The 24,069-nt window shown below is 40.9% G+C and overlaps 1 protein-coding gene across 1 annotated transcript in view; it reads left to right on the top strand.

The window, feature by feature from the left end:
- Window positions 1–21,593, top strand: part of LOC144192929 (putative peptidyl-tRNA hydrolase 2) — a 30,103-nt gene extending 8,510 nt beyond the window's left edge. Inside the window, exons 6-8 of the mRNA XM_077711771.1 lie at window positions 10,761–10,858; window positions 20,518–20,632; window positions 20,764–21,593. Of these exons, the coding sequence (XP_077567897.1) occupies window positions 10,761–10,858; window positions 20,518–20,632; window positions 20,764–20,850 (300 nt within the window). The 3' untranslated portion in view covers window positions 20,851–21,593. The remainder of the gene's footprint in view (window positions 1–10,760; window positions 10,859–20,517; window positions 20,633–20,763) is intronic.
- The last annotated feature ends 2,476 nt before the right edge of the window (window positions 21,594–24,069 follow it).

A 24,069-nucleotide genomic window follows, 5' to 3' on the forward strand; every position in this document is an offset into this window, starting at 1 on the left:
TCACTGGTCATCCAGGGTTTTTGGCTAGGATAAATGTGTATATGTTTATTAACAGTGACAGTGTCCGTGCAGTTTTTAATGTAGGAAAGTACAGTGTCCGTGAAGTCCTGGAGTTTGTGGTATTCAAAAAGTATGTAAACCGCCATTACAATGACTATCGTTAGCTCTTTAGATAGATAGCCTGCACCAAGAGACTGCCAGTGAGTGTTAATGATCCTACTGATGCAGCACCAGTTGTTGTGTATGTATACGCAAAGTCTCCCCACCCCTCGCTTTACCCGGATTCTTTCGAATGATCGTGTCGGTGTAGCGTGCGGCTAGCTAGCGATACCGCAGCGTCGGGGATTTGCGGATGTGGCCACGTTTCCGTGGTGAGAATAATTTTACAGTTCCTGACAAAATTGTTGGTAGCAAGCTGAAGTCCTAAATCGTCCATTCTGTGGGTGATGGATCTGGCGCTCGTCTAGAAGATACTCGGAAGCGGTGCTCTATGCGGCATCCGCACTTTTGCTCTCAGTCCTTTCGCCGCCTCCATCGTACTTTGACTATCCACAGAGTTCCCGTGGTCTCAAGTTGACCTCGGCGATATTGTAGGTTCGTTGGTAATCTGTTGTGATGGATGTATCGCATCTCCTCCCGAGAGTAATTAAATCCTGGCGACCGTAGAAAAAGTTTGCCTCGCAGATGTTAGTAAATAACAATAAGATTGAGAATACATGTCAGGTTTAGAACCATATACATTCAATAACTTCGGATCAGAGGTAGCACACGCAGAGTCGGCTTGATGAGGTTTTCAAAGACTTCAGCTGAGGGAGGGGTCGGGAGGAGCCAGCGTTTGGAGATGAGTCCATCTCCTTGCCTGACCAGTTCCAATCCCTACCTACCTCCAACAGAGTAGCCCCTTTTATTAACAAAGGGTCATGTGACCTAGGTACAAACTTAAGGCGGGACGAAGTGACACAAAGAAATGGGCGTGTCTTAGTAAATGACGTGCCCCTAACTCATAGGTGTTATGAAGGAAACTTACCACTAGGCTCTGCAAAATTCTATCAAAGTGACTATACAGCATAAAAGTATAAAGAATACATTCTATACTTCACATTTCCCCCCTATAGTTACTTTGAAAGAATTTTCATGAAATACATAAATTTATTTCCCTCCTATCCAGATTCTAGAATACAAATATCATCAGCATTATTTATCAAGGGGTATGGAAAACAATAAAATCACTTGTCAAGGCAGAGGCAAAAACTTGAGGTAATTTTAGGGTTATCCGAGAAAAATCCGTCTGCGTCCTTCTTTATGAGCGGACACAGTTTTTAAGTCAAAACAAGTACAATAACCCGAAGCACTCGACATACCGAGACTCGTCACACTTTGAAAGAGTGGAAGAATCTCCATTATGATTTGCCACGCGGTTATACTGTATGTCATTGTAAGTTACCAGCATGTGCTAGATAGTATTTCGAATCATAACTTTCATACATAGAAAATACAGAACCGTAACAAAATCGCAAGTGAGGGAGTTGCAAATTTAAACACAATCGAAAACCACGACCCGTGTTGGCCAAGGCTTTCATTTCAGCTATAGCCCGAGTCATGTATTGGTTTCATCTGGGATGAAGGTGCAGCAGTGTTCTCCCATCATGGCACACGCATCTCCATCATTGGCTCCATCCTCCTGCAACTCCATTTCCCTTAGGGCTTTTAAATCATCGGCTATACCCTGTAGGGTCAGGATCAGTTTGGTTAATCCACACTCGTGTAACAGTTCAATGTCTTTACATAACTTTACCCACTCGGATTTGGCAAAGTTGCGACAGTATGATTTTCTGGGGGGGTGGACCACTTGTAGTCACGACGGAACACCACCACCCCAGATTGAATCATGTGGTTTGAATTGCACTGATTTTGGTCCCTTATCGCTTACTGTTATGTTCATTACCCTTAAAAGGAATGCATCTCATCTGCCTCACTGCAGATTTAAGCGCAACGTCTAGACCCAGTGAATTCAGGATGTCAGGATACCACACATCTTCTTCATAGTAGTTCTCCAGATTGTTCTTTTCATACCAATTCACTCTCCTCTGTGATAGGAGTATGTCACCATCTTGTTTTCCCACTCGAGTCTCAGTGGGCGGGGCGTTCAGACACGCCCAGGCAGTCACTGACAGTGCAGTCACTGTGATGTAGGTGGCAACAGCTTTCACTGTGGCCTATGTGTAGAGGTGCAAAGTCTATGGAAGCTCAAGGTTAAGTGAGGGGTGCTCGTGGCAGGTGAGTAGACTGATGAGTTTTTTACGGACAAGGGTTTTGATACCGTCCAACTTCCAGTCTACTCAGAGTCCCCTGTGTCTCGAACTACCTTGACCTGGCATTGGTGAAAGCACTTTGACATTTCAGCCATCTTTGCAGCAGTTGAGGTTGGTGAGTTGGGCCACGAATGGGTCTTCCCATCGTGGAGAGAACCAGGACTTCCTTTTTATGACTCGGATCAGCATCCAGTCACCTGGCTTCACCACCTCCTGCAAAGTAGACAAAAGGGGATCACGGCAGCTTGCCTGTTCTTTGGACAAGTTTCTCCAAACATGTTACCATCCATTCTGTGATTTGATCTGCCTTGCCATTAGCCTTTTGTCATGTTTTACCTTCCCATAGAGGATGTTGAAATGGCCTTCCATGAACGTTTGTTTGCTCTACCAGTCCCACACTCTTTTGGACGTTGTCCTCGTTTGGGCCTGAGGTTACCTTGCACACCATTTCTGCAACAAATCAAACAGATACTACAAAAAAAATTAAAAGTAGGTATTTAGACCTCTGGGACATGGAACACACACTGTACCATGTCCATCATCCCCCCTGTTGAGACATGGTTCAATCCATGGCTCAATTTTGGAGGCACGCTCGGCCCTTAGCTGTGTACAGGTCTTCTGCAGACTGTTCTGTGTTCTTTCTGTATAGATGCATCTCTACCTTCTGTGATGCAATGTTTTGCGTATCAGTTAATACTGTTTTTGACTGAGTTTTGGTTGTTGTGAATACTGTGCAGTAAGTGTTTGCGCTGCTGCTTTAGCTGCTGTCGTCTTTAGCGCGTGCTCAGCACCTGCATACGGCCACTTGGTTGGGCTTAATTCTCAAACGAACAAAAATCACAACAATCTTACTTATTCAATCACTTTGTTTGCGAAAATCTAAATGTCTTATCACTCAAAAGTAGATATACTAGCTGTTATTCTATTTTGATCACTGCTTCCATGTTAAGATCCAAAACTATATTTGATTTTTCCTTTCCTGCAATTACACAAATTAACTAATCGTGCTAAAAATAGCGAATATACAAAAAGCGAACCAGGCTGCTTTCTCCTCAGGAAAACAGCTTTCCCGCTCTCTGCAACAGTTACATTCACATCAATTAATATCCAGAAACAAATGTAAACATTTTTCATTCTGAAAAGAATTGAACCCACTAAACTGTAACCACCCCTTGTTTATCAGGGTTGATATTTTCTAGCATAATTGTCCTTTAGGGCAATTAAAATTCATTACTTATTAATCGCATACTAATCAAGTCCCAATTCAATTAACAATGTGTATTGTGTTGCATATTAAACTCAATTATTTGAAATTCAAAATATCCCAAACTAGTTGTCTTTTTTATCAAATGTAACATTCCATTGTCTTTGGAGTTTGCCAATCATCTCCTATAAAACTTTCTTAATCAACATTTTCCAATAGTCAGGCCTAAAATTAAAATTTAGTTACATATCTATCCATTGTAGTCTCTCTTTTCTCTCTAATTGTTTACTATAAAAATCTGTAAGAAGGTTTGTTCTCAATTGAAACGCTTTCACTTTTTGTGGAGACAATAAAACCAATATAAAAAGTTCCTTATGGTTTATGGCATTGCTCCTCGAGCAATAATCTTTCCAATCAATATTGGATGCTTTCCATTACGTCTGATCACGTCAATAAGCTTATCTTACCTGTCTCCTCAAACGTTTCAACTGAGAGAACCTCCTTACAGTGCAAAGGTGTATCTGCATCCTCCTTTTCAGCTATTTTCATGTCTGCTGTTTGGTCAGCAACAGTTGTACGGACGTTCTCATTTTGGGTTGCTCGTCCGTCTTCTCCATGTTTCCTGTTGAAAAACACAGTCTTCTTCTGCTAACTCAAAATTAGTGCGTTTCTTTAATGTTTTTCTTTTATGCAGATAGCCAGATTAGTCTAATCATCCAGCTCCAATCGTGTAGTGAATAATGGCGTTTGGTATGGTAATGAAATATGGAACATTTTGTCAATTCAGTCAATTAATCCGTTAACACAATTTGGATGCCATTATCCCTATACATCAATGGTACTTTGAAATTTCATATGATGCACTGTTTTTGTTTTTCTCAGTGCTCAAAATTTCGCATTGCAGATTTGTTCCTCCAATTCAATGCATTATCATCAAAAAAAAAATTCTTTGGACTAAACAATTTTCCTTGATTTTTCATCGCCATCCAAAAAGGCTTATTGGCGATTTCAGAAATTGATTTCAAATTTCCAATCCTTCGCTGCCATCCCTGAAAAGGGCTTATTGGCAGTTCCAGAAATCTATTCCAATTTGCTAAATCCTTTTCCACCTTGATATCTAAGGGATTGAATATATCTTGGTGGTTGGCCAATCAAAAACACAAAAAGACAAACAACCATTCACCCTCACACTCATTCATAATCAGACATCGGTGGTCTGCAATTTTTTTTCTCTAGTGGAGAGGTTGGCAGCTAACCACCTTTTGCTGTCCTATCAGCACTAATCGTTCTCAAAAGAACTAGGTTAAGGGCATTAGGTTGCCATCAATTGTTTGATGCCTATGCAATCCGTTATATTCTAATAGTCATTTATATGACTTGCGCAAAAGCATATCTCATCTGTTGATAGGCGAGCGAGACACATCATTCCGTGCACTGAATGATCTATGATGCTCACATAATCCCAGAGAAATCATGCTTTTCCTAAATTAATTATTTTATCTAAACTTGCCAGGTACAATTTAATAATTTGGATCAATGCCATTTCTGCATTGTTTTCTTCTCGTTTGATATCATTAATAATTTGGATGAATGCTATTTCTGCATTGTCTTCATTTAATAATTTGGATGATTCTTAATACTTAAATCTGAATCACAAATCACTCTCTTATTGCTAAATTAGCTATGAGGATAGCTAAATTGCACTAGCGGAATCTCTATTGAATTCCTATCCGCTCCAAGAAGGCGGTTATATTTAAAATAAGAGCCATTTTCTGGGCTCACTATTACCACAATTAAAATTTAGGAAAAATAACCTTTCACTAAGAATTTCCTTATATAAATTTCAGTGTTTAATAAAGGACCCATAATTTGTGACTAATATATCATAACATTATCAACTATCTGTCTCTCTCTCTCTACATCTCTGTCTCTCTCTCTACATCTCTGTCTCTCTCTCTACATCTCTGTCTCTCTCTCTACATCTCTGTCTCTCTCTCTACATCTCTGTCTCTCTCTCTACATCTCTGTCTCTCTCTCTACATCTCTGTCTCTCTCTCTACATCTCTGTCTCTCTCTCTACATCTCTGTCTCTCTCTCTACATCTCTGTCTCTCTCTCTACATCTCTGTCTCTCTCTCTACATCTCTGTCTCTCTCTCTACATCTCTGTCTCTCTCTCTACATCTCTGTCTCTCTCTCTACATCTCTGTCTCTCTCTCTACATCTCTGTCTCCCTCTCTACATCTCTGTCTCTCTCTCTCTACATCTCTGTCTCTCTCTCTACATCTCTGTCTCTCTCTCTACATCTCTGTCTCTCTCTCTACATCTCTGTCTCTCTCTCTCTACATCTCTGTCTCTCTCTCTACATCTCTGTCTCTCTCTCTCTCTCTCTACATCTCTGTGTCTCTATCCACATCACTGTCTTTCTCTCTGTCAACTTTCTCTGTCTTTCTCTTTGTCAACTCTCTTTCTCTACCTGTCTCTCTCAGTCCCCCACCCCTCGCTGTTTGTGCAGGGGGTGGGGGCCTGGGCTGGTGGGGGCTCTCTCCCTATGGCCCCACCGTGGGGTGCTTTGAGAGCATTGTGCAATCTATTGAGGAGGCGACCCCCCCTCTCTTTGCGTCGGAGTTGGTTGAGTTGGCCCATCCCCCGTCTCGTTGCGTCGGGGGAGTGTGAACTGCTGGAGAATGACCATTTGTGCTACGCTCTTCTTTGTTTTCGCGGCTCCTCTTTGGTCGGCCATCTTCTCCCTGCCATGTGCTCATCCTTTCTTCTACCCCCCCTCGCATCTCTTCTTTTGTTCTAGGGACGCCCCGTCTCAATTTATTATCTCTTAAATACTTGTTTTCTAAGCTTATTTATTCGCCTAAGTAGCTTTTTTCCTTTGTTTACAGCTTTTTTTACTTCTAAATTCCTTTGAATAGTTTGCAAAGGTTCCACTAACAATTTCCCCCAAACCATGTGCTTTGTTCTCTTTGGTCCATTCTCCTACATGGGCGCAATTGTCAGGAAAATGTCTCTGCATGAATTTCACATCATCTGGATATTCTTTACTATTTTGCAAGGCCTGCGCGCGTCACGGCGTATTTCCCGTTTTATTATATCTCTATATAATGATTACTTTTTATTTAGCGCTTTTTACTCATCGAGTGCATTATTTTTGGAAGGTTTCCCTTATTTTGAACAATCTGTGAAATCCTTTTAACACAGGGGGACTCTAACCCCCAACATAGGCTAAACGCCACGTCACCGACGCGCCTCATGGAAACACTTAGTTGGCCGACCAAGCATTCATCCGTGCATACCTTACGTTTTTATTTTAATTTTCTTAACGACATACGTAATCCTCACATGTATGCATCCCTTATCTCCCACTATTGGAGTGTTTTTCTTTGACTCTTTCACGAATGGAAAAACGGGATTTCACCAGCCTTGTTATATATAAATTTTAAATGCACTTACCGTCTCCTGTGCGTGCATCCTCTTTCCGGCCAGGTTCCTTCTTCAAACGGGCCGCGATCGACCGAAATGCCCCCTCTTTCAAAGTAAGAGGGCTGACGTCAGTAATTCTTGGCTTTCAGTCCACCGCGGTCCGAGAAATTCAGAAATGAATTCCCGGGTTTTTTCGGCACCAGAAAATGTCAAGTTTAGAACCATATACATTCAATAACTTCGGATCAGAGGTAGCACACGGAGAGTCGGCTTGATGAGGTTTTCAAAGACTTCAGCTGAGGGAGGGGTCGGGAGGAGCCAGCGTTTGGAGATGAGTCCATCTCCTTGCCTGACCAGTTCCAATCCCTACCTACCTCCAACAGAGTATCCCCTTTTATTAACAAAGGTTCATGTGACCTAGGTACAAACTTAAGGCGGGACGAAGTGACACAAAGAAATGGGCGTGTCTTAGTAAATGACGTGCCCCTAACTCATAGGTGTTATGAAGGAAACTTACCACTAGGCTCTGCAAAATTCTATCCAAGTGACTATACAGCATAAAAGTATAAAGAATACATTCTATACTTCACAATACAAAACACTAAACTGGAGATCAATGAGCCGCTGCACCCGTGCGCGCCATTATCTTGGATCTTGACTTTGCTTATTCTCCCAGGCTTTCTTTGTCAAAGTAACTTTTGAGAGCCTTAAAATGTGTCAAAGTTCTTACTACCACTTTTAGAAGAGATAGCCATCGTGTAGGTCAATGCTTGAGGATTTATTGATGCTCGTTGATTGTAAAGTCAACTTTTGTTGGTGATTTAATCCATCCGACATATGGATATACTCCCATTCCTTTTCGTGTCAACCGGATCCTTAATTTCTTGTCCTCTTACTTAGCGTCAAGTCCATACTTGCCGTGTTTTTAAAACCATTCAAAATCCTGACCTGTCTAGATGCGCATTCCCTGCGGACATGCTTTATTTTTGTTGTAAAAAGGCGGACCTGACTCATGACGGAATGCAGGTGTGAAACTGAGTGGTATTTGGGGCTTGCTGAGGTAGTGAAAAGGCGGACATAACGGGGGAATTTTATAACCCATCGAAATAAATAAAATATTTTGACAATAGAAGCAATATGGCTGCCACAGCATCTTAGACTTCTGGTAAGAAAATTGTAATTTCTGTAATTATAAAACATCAGGTTCTCATCAAGCTAGACATTTCTTTTTCAAAATTTAATAATTAGATATTTTTCATTTACATTTTGAAGCATATTAACTTCCTTATGATATTGACCATAATAATCTGCTTTTGATTCAGTATCTCAGAAATACCACATGGGATTTTTCTTAAGATTTTCCCTTCAAACTAACACATTTGTACTCCCTATTAAAACCATGAACATGGAGGTGAAAATTGGGAATCAGGGGCCAGCTTATATGTGAAAAATTATAAAATTCAAACATTTTAAGATTGCGGCTTATACGTTCGGGTGACTTGTATGCGAGTAAATCCGGTAAATATTTTGACTTATATAATATTTTTTTTAAAAATCAGACGAGTATTGTCGTCATCATTGACTTGACAAAAAGCCTAATTGTCATCATACCCAGCTGCGTATGACGGCATTGGTAGTGCTTCTCCACAAGTGCGCCCTCCCAGGCAAGGCTCAATAAATGACATTTTCAGACTCCTTAGCACTCCGCCACGATGGATACATCGCATCACCCCCTGAGCGCAACCAATCCCGGCGACTGCAAGTTGCCTCGCCGATGCCAACAAAGAATAAAATGGATCACTTACCTTCAGTCAGCCAGTAGAAGGCAGATCCACGCCCAGCGTCCTTCCTGTTACCTCACTCCGAATTTATTTCATAGAAGGGTTTGTGTTGTCGTGTCGTGCTACTGCAGGTTCAGAGTCCTGATGGCTGTTGGAAAAAAGCTGTCCTTGAGCCTGTTTGTCCGTGCTTTGTAGGACCTGTAGCATCTGCCAGAGGGTAACAATTAGAATAGGCTCTGTCCAGGATGGTATGGGTCCCTAACAATGTTCCCGGCTTTGCTGAGATAACGAGGGTTGCCAATATCTTCCAGTGATGGCAGAGAGCAGCCGACGTCTTTGTCTTATATGCGAGTAAGTCCGGTAAATATTTTGACTTATTTGCGAGTAAATCCGGTAAATATTTTCTTGATTCAACCGATGTGGAGATAATCAGGTCTGGCCTGTGAAGTTGAACTTAGTTGTCCTACAATTGTGATCAGTCACAGTTATTTTGTGATTACTTTTTCACAGAGGGCCAAGTTTTGTAATGTTTTCTTCCTTGGTAAATAAATTCATCATTTATAAACTGCATTTTATATTTCCTTTGGTCTCCTTGTCTCTGTGTCATACTAAAATTGGTTTGATGGTCTGAAACCTGTGTGTTATAAATATGGAAAAATCACAGAAATCAGGAGGGTGGGGGGTATACTTTTTCACACCACTGTATGTTGACGGGTATGGTTTAGGGTTCACACCCAGAATTGCTGTGGGGGGAAAGTGGGTGTTCCCTGATGCTTCTTTTTGGATACAATTCAAATTGATGTTCTATTAGGTAAATAACATTGAAGTGGTACATCCGACATGAGAAGAGGAAGTTGGAGCCAACTTGATAAAGAGCACTGATGTTACACTAAACTTTTTGAAAATATATGCTGTCATCGAAAGCCACAGGTGGGGCAATAAATTTGCATTGTGTCTGAAATTCCATATTTATTTGGTCTTGTTTTCTTTTGTCTTAATTTCTTTTAGTATTTGTGTATAAGTGGCGGCCCAGCGGCTTAAGTGGTACTCTGGTTTCCTCTAACATTCCAAATATATGCATAGTAGGCAGATTGGACACTAAATTGCCCCTAGGTATGTATTGGGGTAGACCTGCACACTGGCTTAATAATTGTTTGTTCATGTCGAGCCAATGTGGCCAAACTGGTTTTACAATTGTTTGTTAGGACAGTGGAATGTAGGATAAGTCAACTAGCTGGCATTGCGATTTTTTGTTCGCACTACGAATTGTAAGATAGCTAACTAGCTGGCCTTGCAATTGTTTCCTTGTATTGTGAAATATGGCCAACTCACTTTGGAACTGTTTGTTCGAAACACGCACTATAAGATAGGCTGCGGCAGTTTGTGTGTGCTATAAAAATATTGTGTTTGCATACAACTTAAACCTGCTAATGTCTAACCATATTAGCTCAAAGTTTTGTTTACATAAGCTCTGTCCTACATCACTGTCTTAAAAATATTACCCTATAGTTCCTATATAAAGACTGAGCTCTGTTCATTCAGAGAGAATTGCGAGGAAGACAGGCTGTGAGAGGTTCACAGCTTTCAGAGCATTCTCCAACCATCCTGCAGTCTGGTAATAAACCTATTTCCTATTTAAATTGATCTCACTCTTTCTTAATCTGCTCCTGAAGTTGTATTTTCAGACCTATCAGTATGGGTGTAGAGTGAGAATGGTTATCTGTCTGCTTTTGCCTTGCGATTGGCTGGCCACCAATACAGTGCCCCCCACCTCTAGCCCAAAGTCAGCTGGGATAGGTTTTAGCATCCCCCGTGACCCTGTGAGGCTAAAGCGGTTCAGAAAATGAATGAATTTAATAATTTCTTAAAGCCATAAACCTGGCATTTAAAATCAAATGTTTTTATCACCACGATTTGTTCTTTCCTTTTACTGAAAAAAAGTGATGGTCTCTTCTATAATTTTAATTAATATATTCATACATGATCATACTCCTGCAGAAAATGTGTTGTACTGTCATGCTTCTTTTGTGCAGGTTGCTGCTCAGGTTGGACATGCTGCTGTTTCTTTGTACCAGACTCTGCAGGAGAAAAACGGCTGGAGAGAGATGGCCAGGAAGTGGAGCAACAGTAGGTAAATTAACGACGTCCTCGACAGCCAAAGATGGATGCTGTGAATGCAACATGACACCAAAATAAAAAAGACACATATATAATTTCATTTTCATTCATTTTCCAAACCGCTTATCCTCACAACGGTCATAGCTGGAGCCTATCCCAGCCAACTAATTGGACCTGCGGTAGGTCAAGGGCCTGGAAATTATTATTTTTTGTCCCAGAAATATATTTGCCTAGAAAAAAAATGTATTTAAATTCAGACCGGAAAACATAAATATATTTTAAATTTTCACCTGAGAACACAATAATTGAAAATTATTGCAATACATTTCCAAATCCAGTGTTTTTTTTTATATTTTGCAAATTTACAAAATAAAATCAGTGTGGACCTCGCTAAGTTTCAAGGAAATTTTTCGCATTTGGCTACCTTTATAATTGTGTTCTGACATTGAGGGGGCACACTCTACAACTTGCTCCGGGGCAAAAAATTATCCGGTACGTCACTGCAACGAATTAATCAAAATATATTTCAATAATCGGGTGAAAATTATATTGGCGCTTAGTGTGAGAATTTTTTTTTTCATGGGAAAAATAGATTTAACCCTCAAAAAATATTTTTTTATGACCCTTGGGACTACAACTCCAAAGTTCCCATCCGAAATCAAGAAGAAAATTGTGTTTTTTGGATTTGCAGTTGTAGATATGTGAAAAAATAGATGTTGGATGATGTGATACTGTTAGGTTCATTAATAATTACCTTCGTCCGTAATTATCAATAACTGCAGGCAGACATCTTATTCAATTATTGACATTTAATTAAATAGAAATGGATAACAACAGGTAAAACCTCAGAGGGGAGATTCAGCAAGTTCCTCCTACAACTTCCGAACGTCTCATCGAATAGACATTTTCGTACGACTCTTATTGCCATGAATCAAAACAATTTACAGAGTTGTTGATCATTCCATCACGTATGAGTAAAAACAACATCTGGAACTACAATAACAATCAAAGTATTTTACCAATAACAAAAACAGGAGACTAGACCTAAACAACATTTAGATTAGAACAATTATGCCTTCCTTGACCTAAGAATCATATAATAATTACATAAAGAAAAACCCGAAGTGCGTCACGAGTGTTATGGACGTGGCAGAAACAATATCTTTGTTATGCTCCGTTGCTGGAAATGGCAGATATCCAGTCCTTGCCCGATCAACAACCCTCTCAGCCCGATACTGAGTATGTGGATGTAGAGTCAACAATCCTTGGAGAAGTCCATGTGAGAGTGGAATAGGCGGCAGTTTATGACCTTGCAACACTTTGAGAATAATAAGAGAATGATTTAACAAAGAAATGACTTAATACAACTATATTTATAATAGTAATACAGAATAAACCCAACAGATACAAAAGCCGAACTCCCGATCCCAAAATTAGATTAGATTAGATAACTTTATTCATCTCGTATTTGAGAAATACAAACACAGGAAAAGACAATGTAGACATAAATAAATGGATAATAAACAAGTGAACAAATAAATAAGCGTGTTTAGACATTTATTTTGTTAAAGAGTCTGACAGCTGATGGAAGGAAGGAAATGCGGAAGTGCTCCTTCCTGCAATGAGGGTGCAGCAGTCTATTGCTAAAAGAGCTTTGGAGGCACTCCACAAATTCATGCAGGGGGTGGAAGGTGCTGTCCATGATGGGCATCATCCTGGCCAGCATCTTCCTCTCTCTCACTTCCACCAGAGTCCAGAGGATAGTCCAGAACAGAGCTGGCATCTTATTCAGCCTGTTCCTGCAGTCTCACCATCGCTTAATGCTTCTTGATATGAAAGACAAACTCGCGATCCCAAAATTAGATTGGATTAGATTAGATAACTTTATTCATCCCGTATTTGGGAAAGTCACTGTTGCAGTGGCAAGAGGGAGAATACAGACACAGGAAAAGACAATGTAGACATAAATAAATGGATAATGAACAAGTAAACACATAAATAAGCATGTTTAGACATTTCTTTTGTTAAAGAGCCTGACAGCTGATGGAAGGAAGTAAATGTGGAAGTGCTCCTTCCTGCAATGAGGGTGCAGCAGTCTATTGCTGACAGACCGTCGGAGGCACTCCACAAATTCATGCAGGGGGTGGTAGGTGCTGTCCATGATGGACATCATCCTGGCCGGCATCCTCCTCTCTCTCACCTTCACCACAGAGTCCAGAGGACAGTCCAGAACAGAGCTGGCATCTTATTCAGCCTGTTCCTGGAGTCTCACCATTGCTTCATTCTTCTTGCACATGTTGAGTCAATAACGTTCGCAATTAGTGGTGCGCAGCTCAAAGCGTGCGGTCAACATGTGGAAATGCATGAGCGTGCGGTCAACGTGGGAAAATGCATGTGCCAATCAACTAGCACTAAGTGTCCTGACCAATAATTAGCCGCATTGTGACCTCGCGGATTACGCATGGACATGCAATAATGGCGTTTGCGCACACAGCATTTAACCTTGAATGCATGGAGAAATGCGAGCAATGTGCGTGCAGGCTTGTTTTTTGCGCGCATGCATTTGCAAATTTCTCGCACGCTACGAAAAAATGGAAATAATTTTGGCTCGGCGACAAATAATTTATATATTTTTTTGCATAAACATCAACATATTTGCATCGTGAAAGACAAATTGAAAATATATTTATGGCAGTACACTGAAATAATTTTCTACCAATTCTTTCTTGCCGACCCCTGGGTGGGACACCCTGATTTAGTGGCCAGCCAATCGCAGGGCACAAGAAGACGGACAACCAATCACAGTCACGATCACACTCATACCTCGGGACATTGAGTGTTCAACCAGCCTACCATGCATGTTTTTGGAATGTAGGAGAAAACTCATGCAATCCAAGGGAGAAGATGCAGTCTCCCAGACTTACAAGACCCTATGCTAACCACTCCTCCAACGGGCCGCCTGCAAATGCATTATTTATTATTACAGACGCTCCCCTAGTTACGAAAATTCAACTTACGAGCAAACGGTACATACGAACATGTCTACAAATTGCATTTGTCAGAAAATGTTCATAAGTTCGATTTTTGTATTGCGCGCCTTTTCCGAGTAGTGCTTCATTCCCACGCTAACACAGACGCCTGGCGCTGTATGGGCTCAGCTCACCCAGCACCTTCCTCTACAGTGCGGAAGTGCGTGACGTATCTTCAGTGCGCAAAGAACCTTTTTAATTTTCATCATTAAATATCTTGTGCATCCATTATTCAATATGGTTGGTGAAAAGCGAAAGGCTTCTAGTGAGGGAGGTGCAAGGAAGAGGCAAGCCATTTAATTTGAAACTAAAGTGGCAATAATAAAGAAGCTTGATGCGAGTGAGAAAGTGGTGAGCGTTGCACGGGAATACAACTTGGATCGTTAAGCAGGACCCAAATATTGAACATAGCACAAAGGTTGCAAATCAATCAAATGATGCTATACAGTGCTACCGCATCATTTATGATGAAAAAAAAGAAGAAAACTGCAATTGTCATAAGGTAGCTTCTTTCGGACAGTTTCTCGTAAATCTCTCCATCTCTCTAATTTATGTATACAGTACTGCATGTGTTCTCTCCATTTTATTAAATGTATTTTTCAGCACAATCCAATGCTGGTTACTTATACAAGCCTTAAACATACAAATGCACTTATATAAACCTTCAATATACTTATATAAGCCTTAAACATAAATTATAATACAAAATATAGCACTGAATCAACTTCAATTTGAACACTTTCAACTTATGAACAAGTGCTCGGAACCTAACTCGTTTGTAAGTAGGGGACAGGTAAGCTGACAAGCATAAGTGGCCTTTAAAGTGAATGAATAAATTAACTGATTATCATTCACTTAACTTTCTTGTTAGGATGGTCATGTCAGTGTTGAAGGCCATCCCATCTGAGTATGGCCCGGTGGGGTACATTCTGAATGTGTGGCCAGCCACCTACAAACTATTACAGTGGTACCTCGAGATACAAGCTTAATGCTATTTTCTCCTAACTCAAACAAATGTTTCTCATAGAAATGAACTAAAAACAAATTAATTATTTCCATCCCTCTGAAAAAAACATCCAAAACAGGATATTGGGTTGGAAAAAACATTTTTATTTTTTCTAATTTGCCATTTGATTAACAAAGTAATAAATCACTAGTGGTTTAATATTACTAAAATGCGGTAGCGGGCCGTGCATTTCACACCTGGGCCTTCAGTAGTGTAGTGTTACGTGTGAATCAATCCAACCCTATTTTATGTCTATAAACTTACTGTAGCTACATTTCACACCTGGGCCTTCAGTAGTGTAGTGTTACGTGTGAATCAATCCAACCCTATTTTATGTCTATAAACTTAATGTAGCTACAGCTGCGACACATAAAAATAATCAATAATAACCTAAAAATATTAAATATTTCGGAAAATAGACTTTTACTCAAAAAAGTATTTTTTATTTATACACAGAATCCATCCTCCCTCCTTTCCACAAGAAAATTTCAATTACTCTGTCGTACAGGTTACACATGCGGTTCAGGTCCATCAAGAAGTTATTTTCTATCGCCATCAAAGCAAATGCTGTCCTGTTGTATTTCTGGCATACGTTTTGATTCTATTTAGGGCTGAAAATGTTCGTTCGACAGAAGCAGTAGACACGGAGAAAGTAATTGCCAAACACACTAATGTGCACAGCTGCCCCATGCTCTCACTCAGATTTTGCTGCTGAATGAAGTCAAGGAGATCAGTGGGAGATTTTCCTGCAAAATCATCCAAAACATACATTACAATCATTGCTGTTCTTAGCCAAGGCAGATCGAAAAGTGTTCCGTGACTCTGCGTTAAAGTGGAGAAGGCTGCATGTGGGAAAGTTTCCTGGTATTCCCGAAACATCTGCAAGTCGAGGAGGGAGAGAAATATCAGTCTTTTGTGGTCTTGAAATCTGGTCCGCGTCTGGCAGATAATATTGTCCAGATTCCTGTCGTGAAGTTGTTGCTAGTACTCATGAAAATCTTGCGCTTGACCTCTTTGTGCGCTTGGAGCACCTGCACTCTCGTGTTCAACTGTGTCACAAAACTCCTTTACTCTTGCAAGACAAAACATCCAGTTTGTTGTTCTTTAGTATTGAAAACAGCACGTCTAAAAAAATGCCATTAAATGTCTGAAGCAAAAAACAAAATTCAAAATCATTCAGACATGCTTTAAATCCATCAGCACACCGCACATATTCCTAGTCGTACTCGTCATGAGGCTGCAGGATGTGATGAAACAGTCCCTTTAGAGCAGCTCTCTTCTCAAATACCGTATTGACCACTCTGGATGCGTACTGGTGGTGCCACACGAGGCAGTCGCCGGTGGCAGATTTCATCCAGCAGCTATGTGCGTCGACGTGATCTCGAAAAAAATGCAGCAAAGCCATTCAGGTGAGCAAAAAATATCTGGCATTCTTTAAGGTTTGAGGCCCCCTGAGTCAGTACTAAATTGAGCCGATGAGCATAGCAGTGTATGAATAAAGCTAACGGTGCTCTCTCCTTAACTTTAGCCTGCACCCCATTTAATCCAGAAGACCTGACCGCTGCACCGTCATAACACTGCCACAACTTTACCCAGACATTCATTTTCCACCAAAAATTGAATGATTAGACCTGCAATGTCATCGGCTCACTTCCCACTGGTAACATTTTCAAATCTGACGAACTGCTCCTAGACAACTTTGACTGTGACGTAACGCAGAACCAGTGCATGCTGTGCTGCATTACTTGCGTCTGTCGTCTCATCCACCATTACAGAGACAAACAGTACTTTTTTAAAATTTTGCTTCTGATCTCTTCCTCCATCACTTCAGCAATAGCAGTGATCAGGTCGTTTTGTATTTTCCTTTGTTTGGGGAGGCAGTGCTTTCATCGTGTCCCCGAAATGAAAGTCCCTGCTTGCCCCCAAAAATTAGTCTATCAAACTTTTCAAAATTTCCCTATTTTTCTTTACCTTTTTGTTGTGGTGCTACGTTTACCTGCGCATTTGCTCGTTGAATTGTAACTCCACTCAGGTTTCTCCAAAACGTTTGGAGCGTACCGTTGTTGTAAGCGCTCGTAGTTAGCGAACTGAAAGTGGCGGACAAACCCTTTTCCCGGTTGTAACAGGGTTTCTAGCTTCGGAGTTGACTGCCCTTTTTTAATGATGTCCATTTTTTCTGGAAAAGTCTGTCTGGAAAATGGCTTACCCATCAAAATCCATTTGTTTTCCTCCGTCGGCCATTGTGGGTGGAGTTTGCTCACACTGGTTTTGGCCCGCCTACTCTATCCCTAGCCAATCATAGTTGGTGAAAGCGATGACATATCTCCACGCCTGCGAGAAGGCAATGACGTATCCCCACGCTTGCGATAGGGAATTGTGGTGATGCCAACTCGAAATCTGATTGGTTAAAGCAACAGTCTTCTCAACGCTTGTTTAATGCAGCAGAGCCTGCAGAACTGATTGGGAAGGCCTTGAGGCAAATTTCTGACCCTGGCCACAAACAATGGCTGAAATGTGATTGGTTAAATTCTTCAATATGAAAACACACATCTGAAAGCAGTGCAACCAGGGGGAAAGCAATGAAAGGGAGCTAACAGACAATTTGGAATTATTTAATGAGTAGCGATGGACAATATATATTATATGATTCAGATATTTCTTAGGCCAACAGAGAAGGGCTAGAAGGCCCCGACGGCCCGCCACTGCTAAAATGTGTTCAATAGTTCTAAAATTAGAAGTATTTCACGGAAGGGTGAGAGAGTGACAGAGAGAGGGGGGAAGGACTTCTTCTGTTCAGACAGGCTTTATCATCATCATCAAATCATCAAAAGTCTATTGTCATCATATACAGCTGCGTATGACGAAATTGGTGGAGCTTTTCCTCAAAGTGCGCCTTCCCGGTAAAAGACAAAAAAATGAGTAATGTAAAAATATAAGAGTCACATCCTGTTTTGCACAGCAACCACTCGTAAAATAACAAACACATTTAAATGCACTTGGTTTACGATGCAGACACTCAAAAATAAGTTAAATCTAACCTTATGTTAGGTTCATTAATAATTACCTTCGTCCGTAATTATCAATAACTGCAGGCAGACATCTTATTCAATTATTGACATTTAATTAAATAGAAATGGATAACAATAGGTAATACCTCCGAAGGGGAGAGTTTCAGCAAGTGTCTCCTTACAACTTCCGAACGTCTCTTCGAATAGACGTTTTCGTACGCCTCTTATTGCCATGAATCAAAACAATTTACAGAGTTGTTGATCATTCCATCACGTATGAGTAAAAACAACATCTGGGACTACAATAACAATCAAAGTATTTTACCAATAACAAAAACAGGAGACTAGACCTAACAACATTTAGATTAGAGTAATTATACAACTTCCTTGACCTAAGAATCATATAATATAATCATAATCATATAATGGTTACATACAGAAAAGCCCGAAGTGCACGGTTACATAACGATAACAACATTCTTGTTATTGGCCGAATAGCCCTGGCCTCGTCACCAAGGGCCCACCAAATCTCAAGGACCCAGATTGGGTGGATTGTTTGTATAACCATCCTGGAACAGGCCGTCCAGGTTAAAGATGACTTGGCAATACTCGTGACCTCGCAACACTTTGAAAATAGAAAGAGAATGATTTAACAAAGAAATGAATTAATACAAATATATTTATAATAGTAATACAGAATAAACCCAACACCTTATACGAAACTTAATTCTAATTTAGTTTTAAATTTCAAATACCTTTCTTCCCCCAGCCGGGTTGCCTCTTTTTTCCCCACCTCCACCCTGACTTTCACATGCAACCTATCGAGAGTTGTTTCCTTTTGTATTCCCTTCAAAATATTCCAAAAAGGATGCCCACTAATTCTTGCCAACGAAAAGTAGGATATACGCCATTCACACTGACTAACGGTAAAACACTAAAAAAATGTTCCCTCCGGTGCTTGCAGAGACATTACACAAGGGAGTTGCGACCGGAGAGACATTGCACGAGGGAGCTGCGGTGACAGAGAGAGTGCCCATGATGTTCTTATGAGCAGCCGAATGCGTCCGCTGTCTGCTCGCATCACAAAATTTGTTTCTCGTACCTCAAGATAAATATTTGCTCAAATGTTAAATCGTATCTCAAATTGCTCGTATTTCGGGTACTCGTATGTCGAGGTACCACGGTGTTAATTCAAAAAATGCTACCTTTATCATAACACTATTTACGTTTCACTGATATTGCACATGAAGTTAATTAGCGCTATTTTAAATATGTATTTTCACACCTGTAGGGGGAACTTAAATGTCTAAAATTTTCTCTAAAATGGTTGATGCGCTCAAACGGTCGGTGCGTTTTGGCTGTGCACTAAACTCAATTTTTGTATGGCCCTGACTGCTTGAGTGACTGGTTTTATTTCTTGCCAGCACACTACTTATTGCGATCAACCTAGCAGACGTTCAACCTAAAAATAGCGTCCCCGCGCATTCCAATCAGTATGGTAAATCCATTCAAAACATCCCAGGGGAGTGGCAAGGCATTTGACTGTGCGTGCAGTGCTTTCAACCCACAAAACACTCAATACTTAAAGAAACAGCATATCAAAGAAACAGCATATCAGAGGTATTCAGGGGAAATGCCTGGCGTGAATGACAACACAATGCGGGTGTGAATGCTTGAAAACGGACGGAAGCCATGGATCAAACATACTTTAACAGCTTTGCTAAGGGATCGCTAACAGATAGGTAACGAATTACTAACGGATGGTCAACATTGTAATTCGGGCAGGCAGCGTCACACGAGTTATGTGACAATTTGGAACAGTGGCGCTTAGCATGTTAAATGCCAAATTCTTTATATCATAGTGTACCTTTGATCTCCATAAAGCATTATCAAACTTAATTTTGCTCGTGCTGTCTTTTAAAAAAGCATGCTAGTGCCAAGCCTAACATACTCTAGCGCAGTGCTCTCAAACCGGTCCTCAAAGGGCCGCAGTTGGTGCAGGTTTTCATTCCAACTCAACAAGGATACCTTTTGCAAGTGCAATCAATTAATTCGAGTCAGGTGCTACTTATTTTAAAGACACCTGATTGGTTAAAATGTCGGCACTGGACCCTATGTGGAACCGGTTTGAGACCACTGCTCTAGCGGATAGCATAACATACGCTACCGGCTAGCATAACAGGTACGCTAGCGGATAGCATAACATATGCTAGCCTAGTGTCATGCTAGCGGCTTTTCGGACGAGGTGTCCAATGTATTGAGAAAAAAATGAAAATATACCCGCAAATAAGACTGCGCCCAATCACACGTTGAGCTTTATAGGTGTGAAAATACGCTAGATCACTTAAACTTGGAACTAATATAATTTTGCTATGCATGTGGGCTAACATATAATGTTAAATGTGAAATTAAATTTTCCATCCTCGTCTAGTTGTAGCCTGAGAGTCTTGTGTCAAGAGTGGATAAGGTCATACAGCATTTTCCACACCTAACGTTACATCTGGCCACTGAGGGATTTGCATTCCCCCTGACCAGTCCTTGTTTCCCCCCAAAAGGCATTTTGTAAACTTTGCTCTTGACCACGTTCCAGTTAATGCTTTGTGAATTTATTTTGACTTGTGCCCTACAGGGCCAAGAAAATTGAGGTCCAGGGCATGAATGCGGCCCATCTCGTAGACCTGCAGGCCCAGGCTATGAACCTCTATCTGCCCACTCACTTAGTTCAGGATGCAGGACTTACTCAGGTGAGCCAAAAACTGTAAATGTGTCATGAATGCGTGAGATTGCTATTGATACTGTTCCAAAGCACGATTTAACTTTCATGAAAGGAAAGCTAGGAATCCCAACACTGAGCCCATTACATGTCTTTTGGTAGGTGCCATCTGGTTCCCATACTGTTTTGGCTATTATGGGTGAGGAGGACATGGTGAACAATGTAACCGGGAGTCTGAAGCTGCTCTGATATCCTCCAAGGCATTGAAGAAAGGAATTCATTTGTGATGGCTGAAAGCATCAGACTGAGGACGTGCAAAAGGACACAAATTACAACTACAGATTATTCCACCGGCCACTAGGGCTCAGTGTCCACTCATTGATAAGATTCCTCTTTGTGACAAAAGCGCTTCAATTCAATGTTATTTATTTGAGTTGTTAATGCTCCTGATGATCTGTGTGCTGCACACTTTTTCTGTAAAAATAATGTCTGCCAGCTATGTTACATGCTTGTGTCAGCTCTATTAATCATACAGATATGTGCTGTTAAATTTATGGACTCCTTTAATTGTGGTATGTTAGTGCTATATACGCCAAGTAGTCTGCTTAGTTGTGCTTCTGGTGTGTCAATTTCATATTTTTATTAAAATTCTAAATCAATATTCAGGAGGATATTTCTAAAGTAGTGAAGATAATGTAGGTATCTTCTTCCAATAGTGTCAATTATCTCATTTTGAGCCAAAAAGGCCAAAGTGGAGCCCTGGCACCAATGTTCCCTCTAATTTTTTGTTTGTTTGGGCAGAAAGACAACCTCCCTGAACACACTGAATACCAGTGTGAGCAACATCATCATTGCTCGCTATGGGCACTCCAGTATCACACCTGCCATAAGCAGGTGCATGTTTACTACACATACATGATTTAGTAATAATAAAATGTAATGATTAATATCTATGAATGCGCGGCCCGGCATATGAGTTATTCGCGCGTCGGCCTCACAGCTCTAGGGTCCTGGGTTCAGGCTATGAACCTCTATCTGCCCACTCACTTAGTTCAGGATGCAGGACTTACTCAGGTGAGCCAAAAACTGTAAATGTGTCATGTATGCGTGAGATTGCTATTGATACTGTTCCGAAGCACGATTTAACTTTCATGAAAGGAAAGCTAGGAATCCCAACACTGAGCCCATTACATGTCTTTTGGTAGGTGCCATCTGGTTCCCATACTGTTTTGGCTATTATGGGTGAGGAGGACATGGTGAACAATGTAACCGGGAGTCTGAAGCTGCTCTGATATCCTCCAAGGCATTGAAGAAAGGAATTCATTTGTGATGGCTGAAAGCATCAGACTGAGGACGTGTAAAAGGACACAAATTACAACTACAGATTATTCCACCGGCCACTAGGGCTCAGTGTCCACTCATTGATAAGATTCCTCTTTGTGACAAAAGCGCTTCAATTCAATGTTATTTATTTGAGTTGTTAATGCTCCTGATGACCTGTGTGCTGCACACTTTTTCTGTAAAAATAATGTCTGCCAGCTATGTTACATGCTTGTGTCAGCTCTATTAATCATATAGATATGTGCTGTTAAATTTATGGACTCCTTTAATTGTGGTATGTTAGTGCTATATACGCCAAGTAGTCTGCTTAGTTGTGCTTCTGGTGTGTCAATTTCATATTTTTATTAAAATTCTAAATCAATATTGAGGAGCATATTTCTAAAGTAGTGAAGATAATGTAGGTATCTTCTTCCAATAGTGTCAATTATCTCATTTTGAGCCAAAAAGGCCAAAGTGGAGCCCTGGCACCAATGTTCCCTCTAATTCTTTGTTTGTTTGGGCAGAAAGACAACCTCCCTGAACACACTGAATACCAGTGTGAGCAACATCATCATTGCTCGCTATGGGCACTCCAGTATCACACCTGCCATAAGCAGGTGCATGTTTACTACACATACATGATTTAGTAATAATAAAATGTAATGATTAATATCTATGAATGCGCGGCCCGGCATATGAGTTATTCGCGCGTCGGCCTCACAGCTCTAGGGTCCTGGGTTCAAATCCAGGTCGGTCCACCTGTGTTGAATTTGCATATTCTCCCTGGGCCTGCATGTGTTTTCTCTGAGTACTCTATTTTCCTCCCACATCCCAAAAAGATGCATTGGAGGCTGATTGGACATTCTGCCCCTAGGTATGGGTCTGAGTGTGTATGGCTGTCTGTCTCCTTGTGCCCTGCGATCAGCTGGCCACCGATACATGGTGTCCCCCGCCCCTGGCCCAAAGTCAGCAGGGATAGGCTCCTGTCCCAAAGTCAGTAGGGATAGGCTCCTGGCCCAAAATCAGCAGGGATAGGCTCCAGCACCCCCCACGAGTGATGAAGTGGATAAAGCGGTTCAAAAAATGAATGAAAAAATATCTATGAATAAAACATCTTCAAAATGCCATTAGAATATGCAGATCCGGCTTAAATTTTACCTTATTTTACACATCTGTCCTCACTTGTCATTATCGTTCAAATGCCTTTTCTGACAGCGCCCACACAATGTCGAATTAGGAGCAAAAACAGCCATTGAGATCACCACAGAGGAGGCTAATTCTTTCTGCTTGCCAAAGGTCTTATCCCACCAGTCTGTACAGACGAACTATTCCACTACAGAATGCCTCCTTACTTCTGGTTCATGGTCTGCAGACATTCATTGTCTCTGGTTATGGTCCTGTTAGGTCTGAAAATACAACTTCAGGAACTGGCTAAGAAAGAGTGGGATCAATTTAAATAGGAAATAGGTGTATTACCAGACTGCAAAGTGGACAGTGAGAGCTCTTACAGTGGAGTCATGTTAAGCGCGATGTTCCTGCAACTCTAGTCGAATGACCAGTGAGTGTGTCTTTAATACAGGGAAAACTGACAGTTGTCACTAGGACTTTGGACAGATACGTTTCAGTCATTTGCAGGGCGAAAAGTAATTGATCAGTGTCGGACAGTTGAGTATTTGTGTTGACATGTCAACCCAATCACAAGACTAGGATTGATTATTCAGTCAGTTGGGTGTTTATGCTGACATGTCAGCCATAAGGATGACTACGATGCTGTTATACTCACAAAAACTCATACAATATGAACAAGCAATTGCAAAGAGACTTTGCCTTATCTTACAGTCCCATCGGTTGACGTGTTGTTGGGAATAAAGGTCCATTGATCTACAAACATTGCACACAATGTCCCCTTTCTCTGCCAGAAGCATATCAACTGCTTTGCTGTCATGGAAAGCCAGGAGACTGGTGACTTCCAGCTGTTCCTTAATTGTCACAAATCCCTGCTCAGTGTATTTTCCAAGTTTCTGGACATAGTAATGGATGTTGTTTATCCTTTCATGTTTTATTTGGTGCCAAACAATCCATTGCTTGGACACACTCCACAGTTCTAAACATAATCTGACCCAACTCACAACACATTGTGCTGGTTTA

This window comes from Stigmatopora nigra, unplaced genomic scaffold (assembly GCF_051989575.1).
Source record: "Stigmatopora nigra isolate UIUO_SnigA unplaced genomic scaffold, RoL_Snig_1.1 HiC_scaffold_29, whole genome shotgun sequence".
NCBI classification, from domain to species: domain Eukaryota; kingdom Metazoa; phylum Chordata; class Actinopteri; order Syngnathiformes; family Syngnathidae; genus Stigmatopora; species Stigmatopora nigra.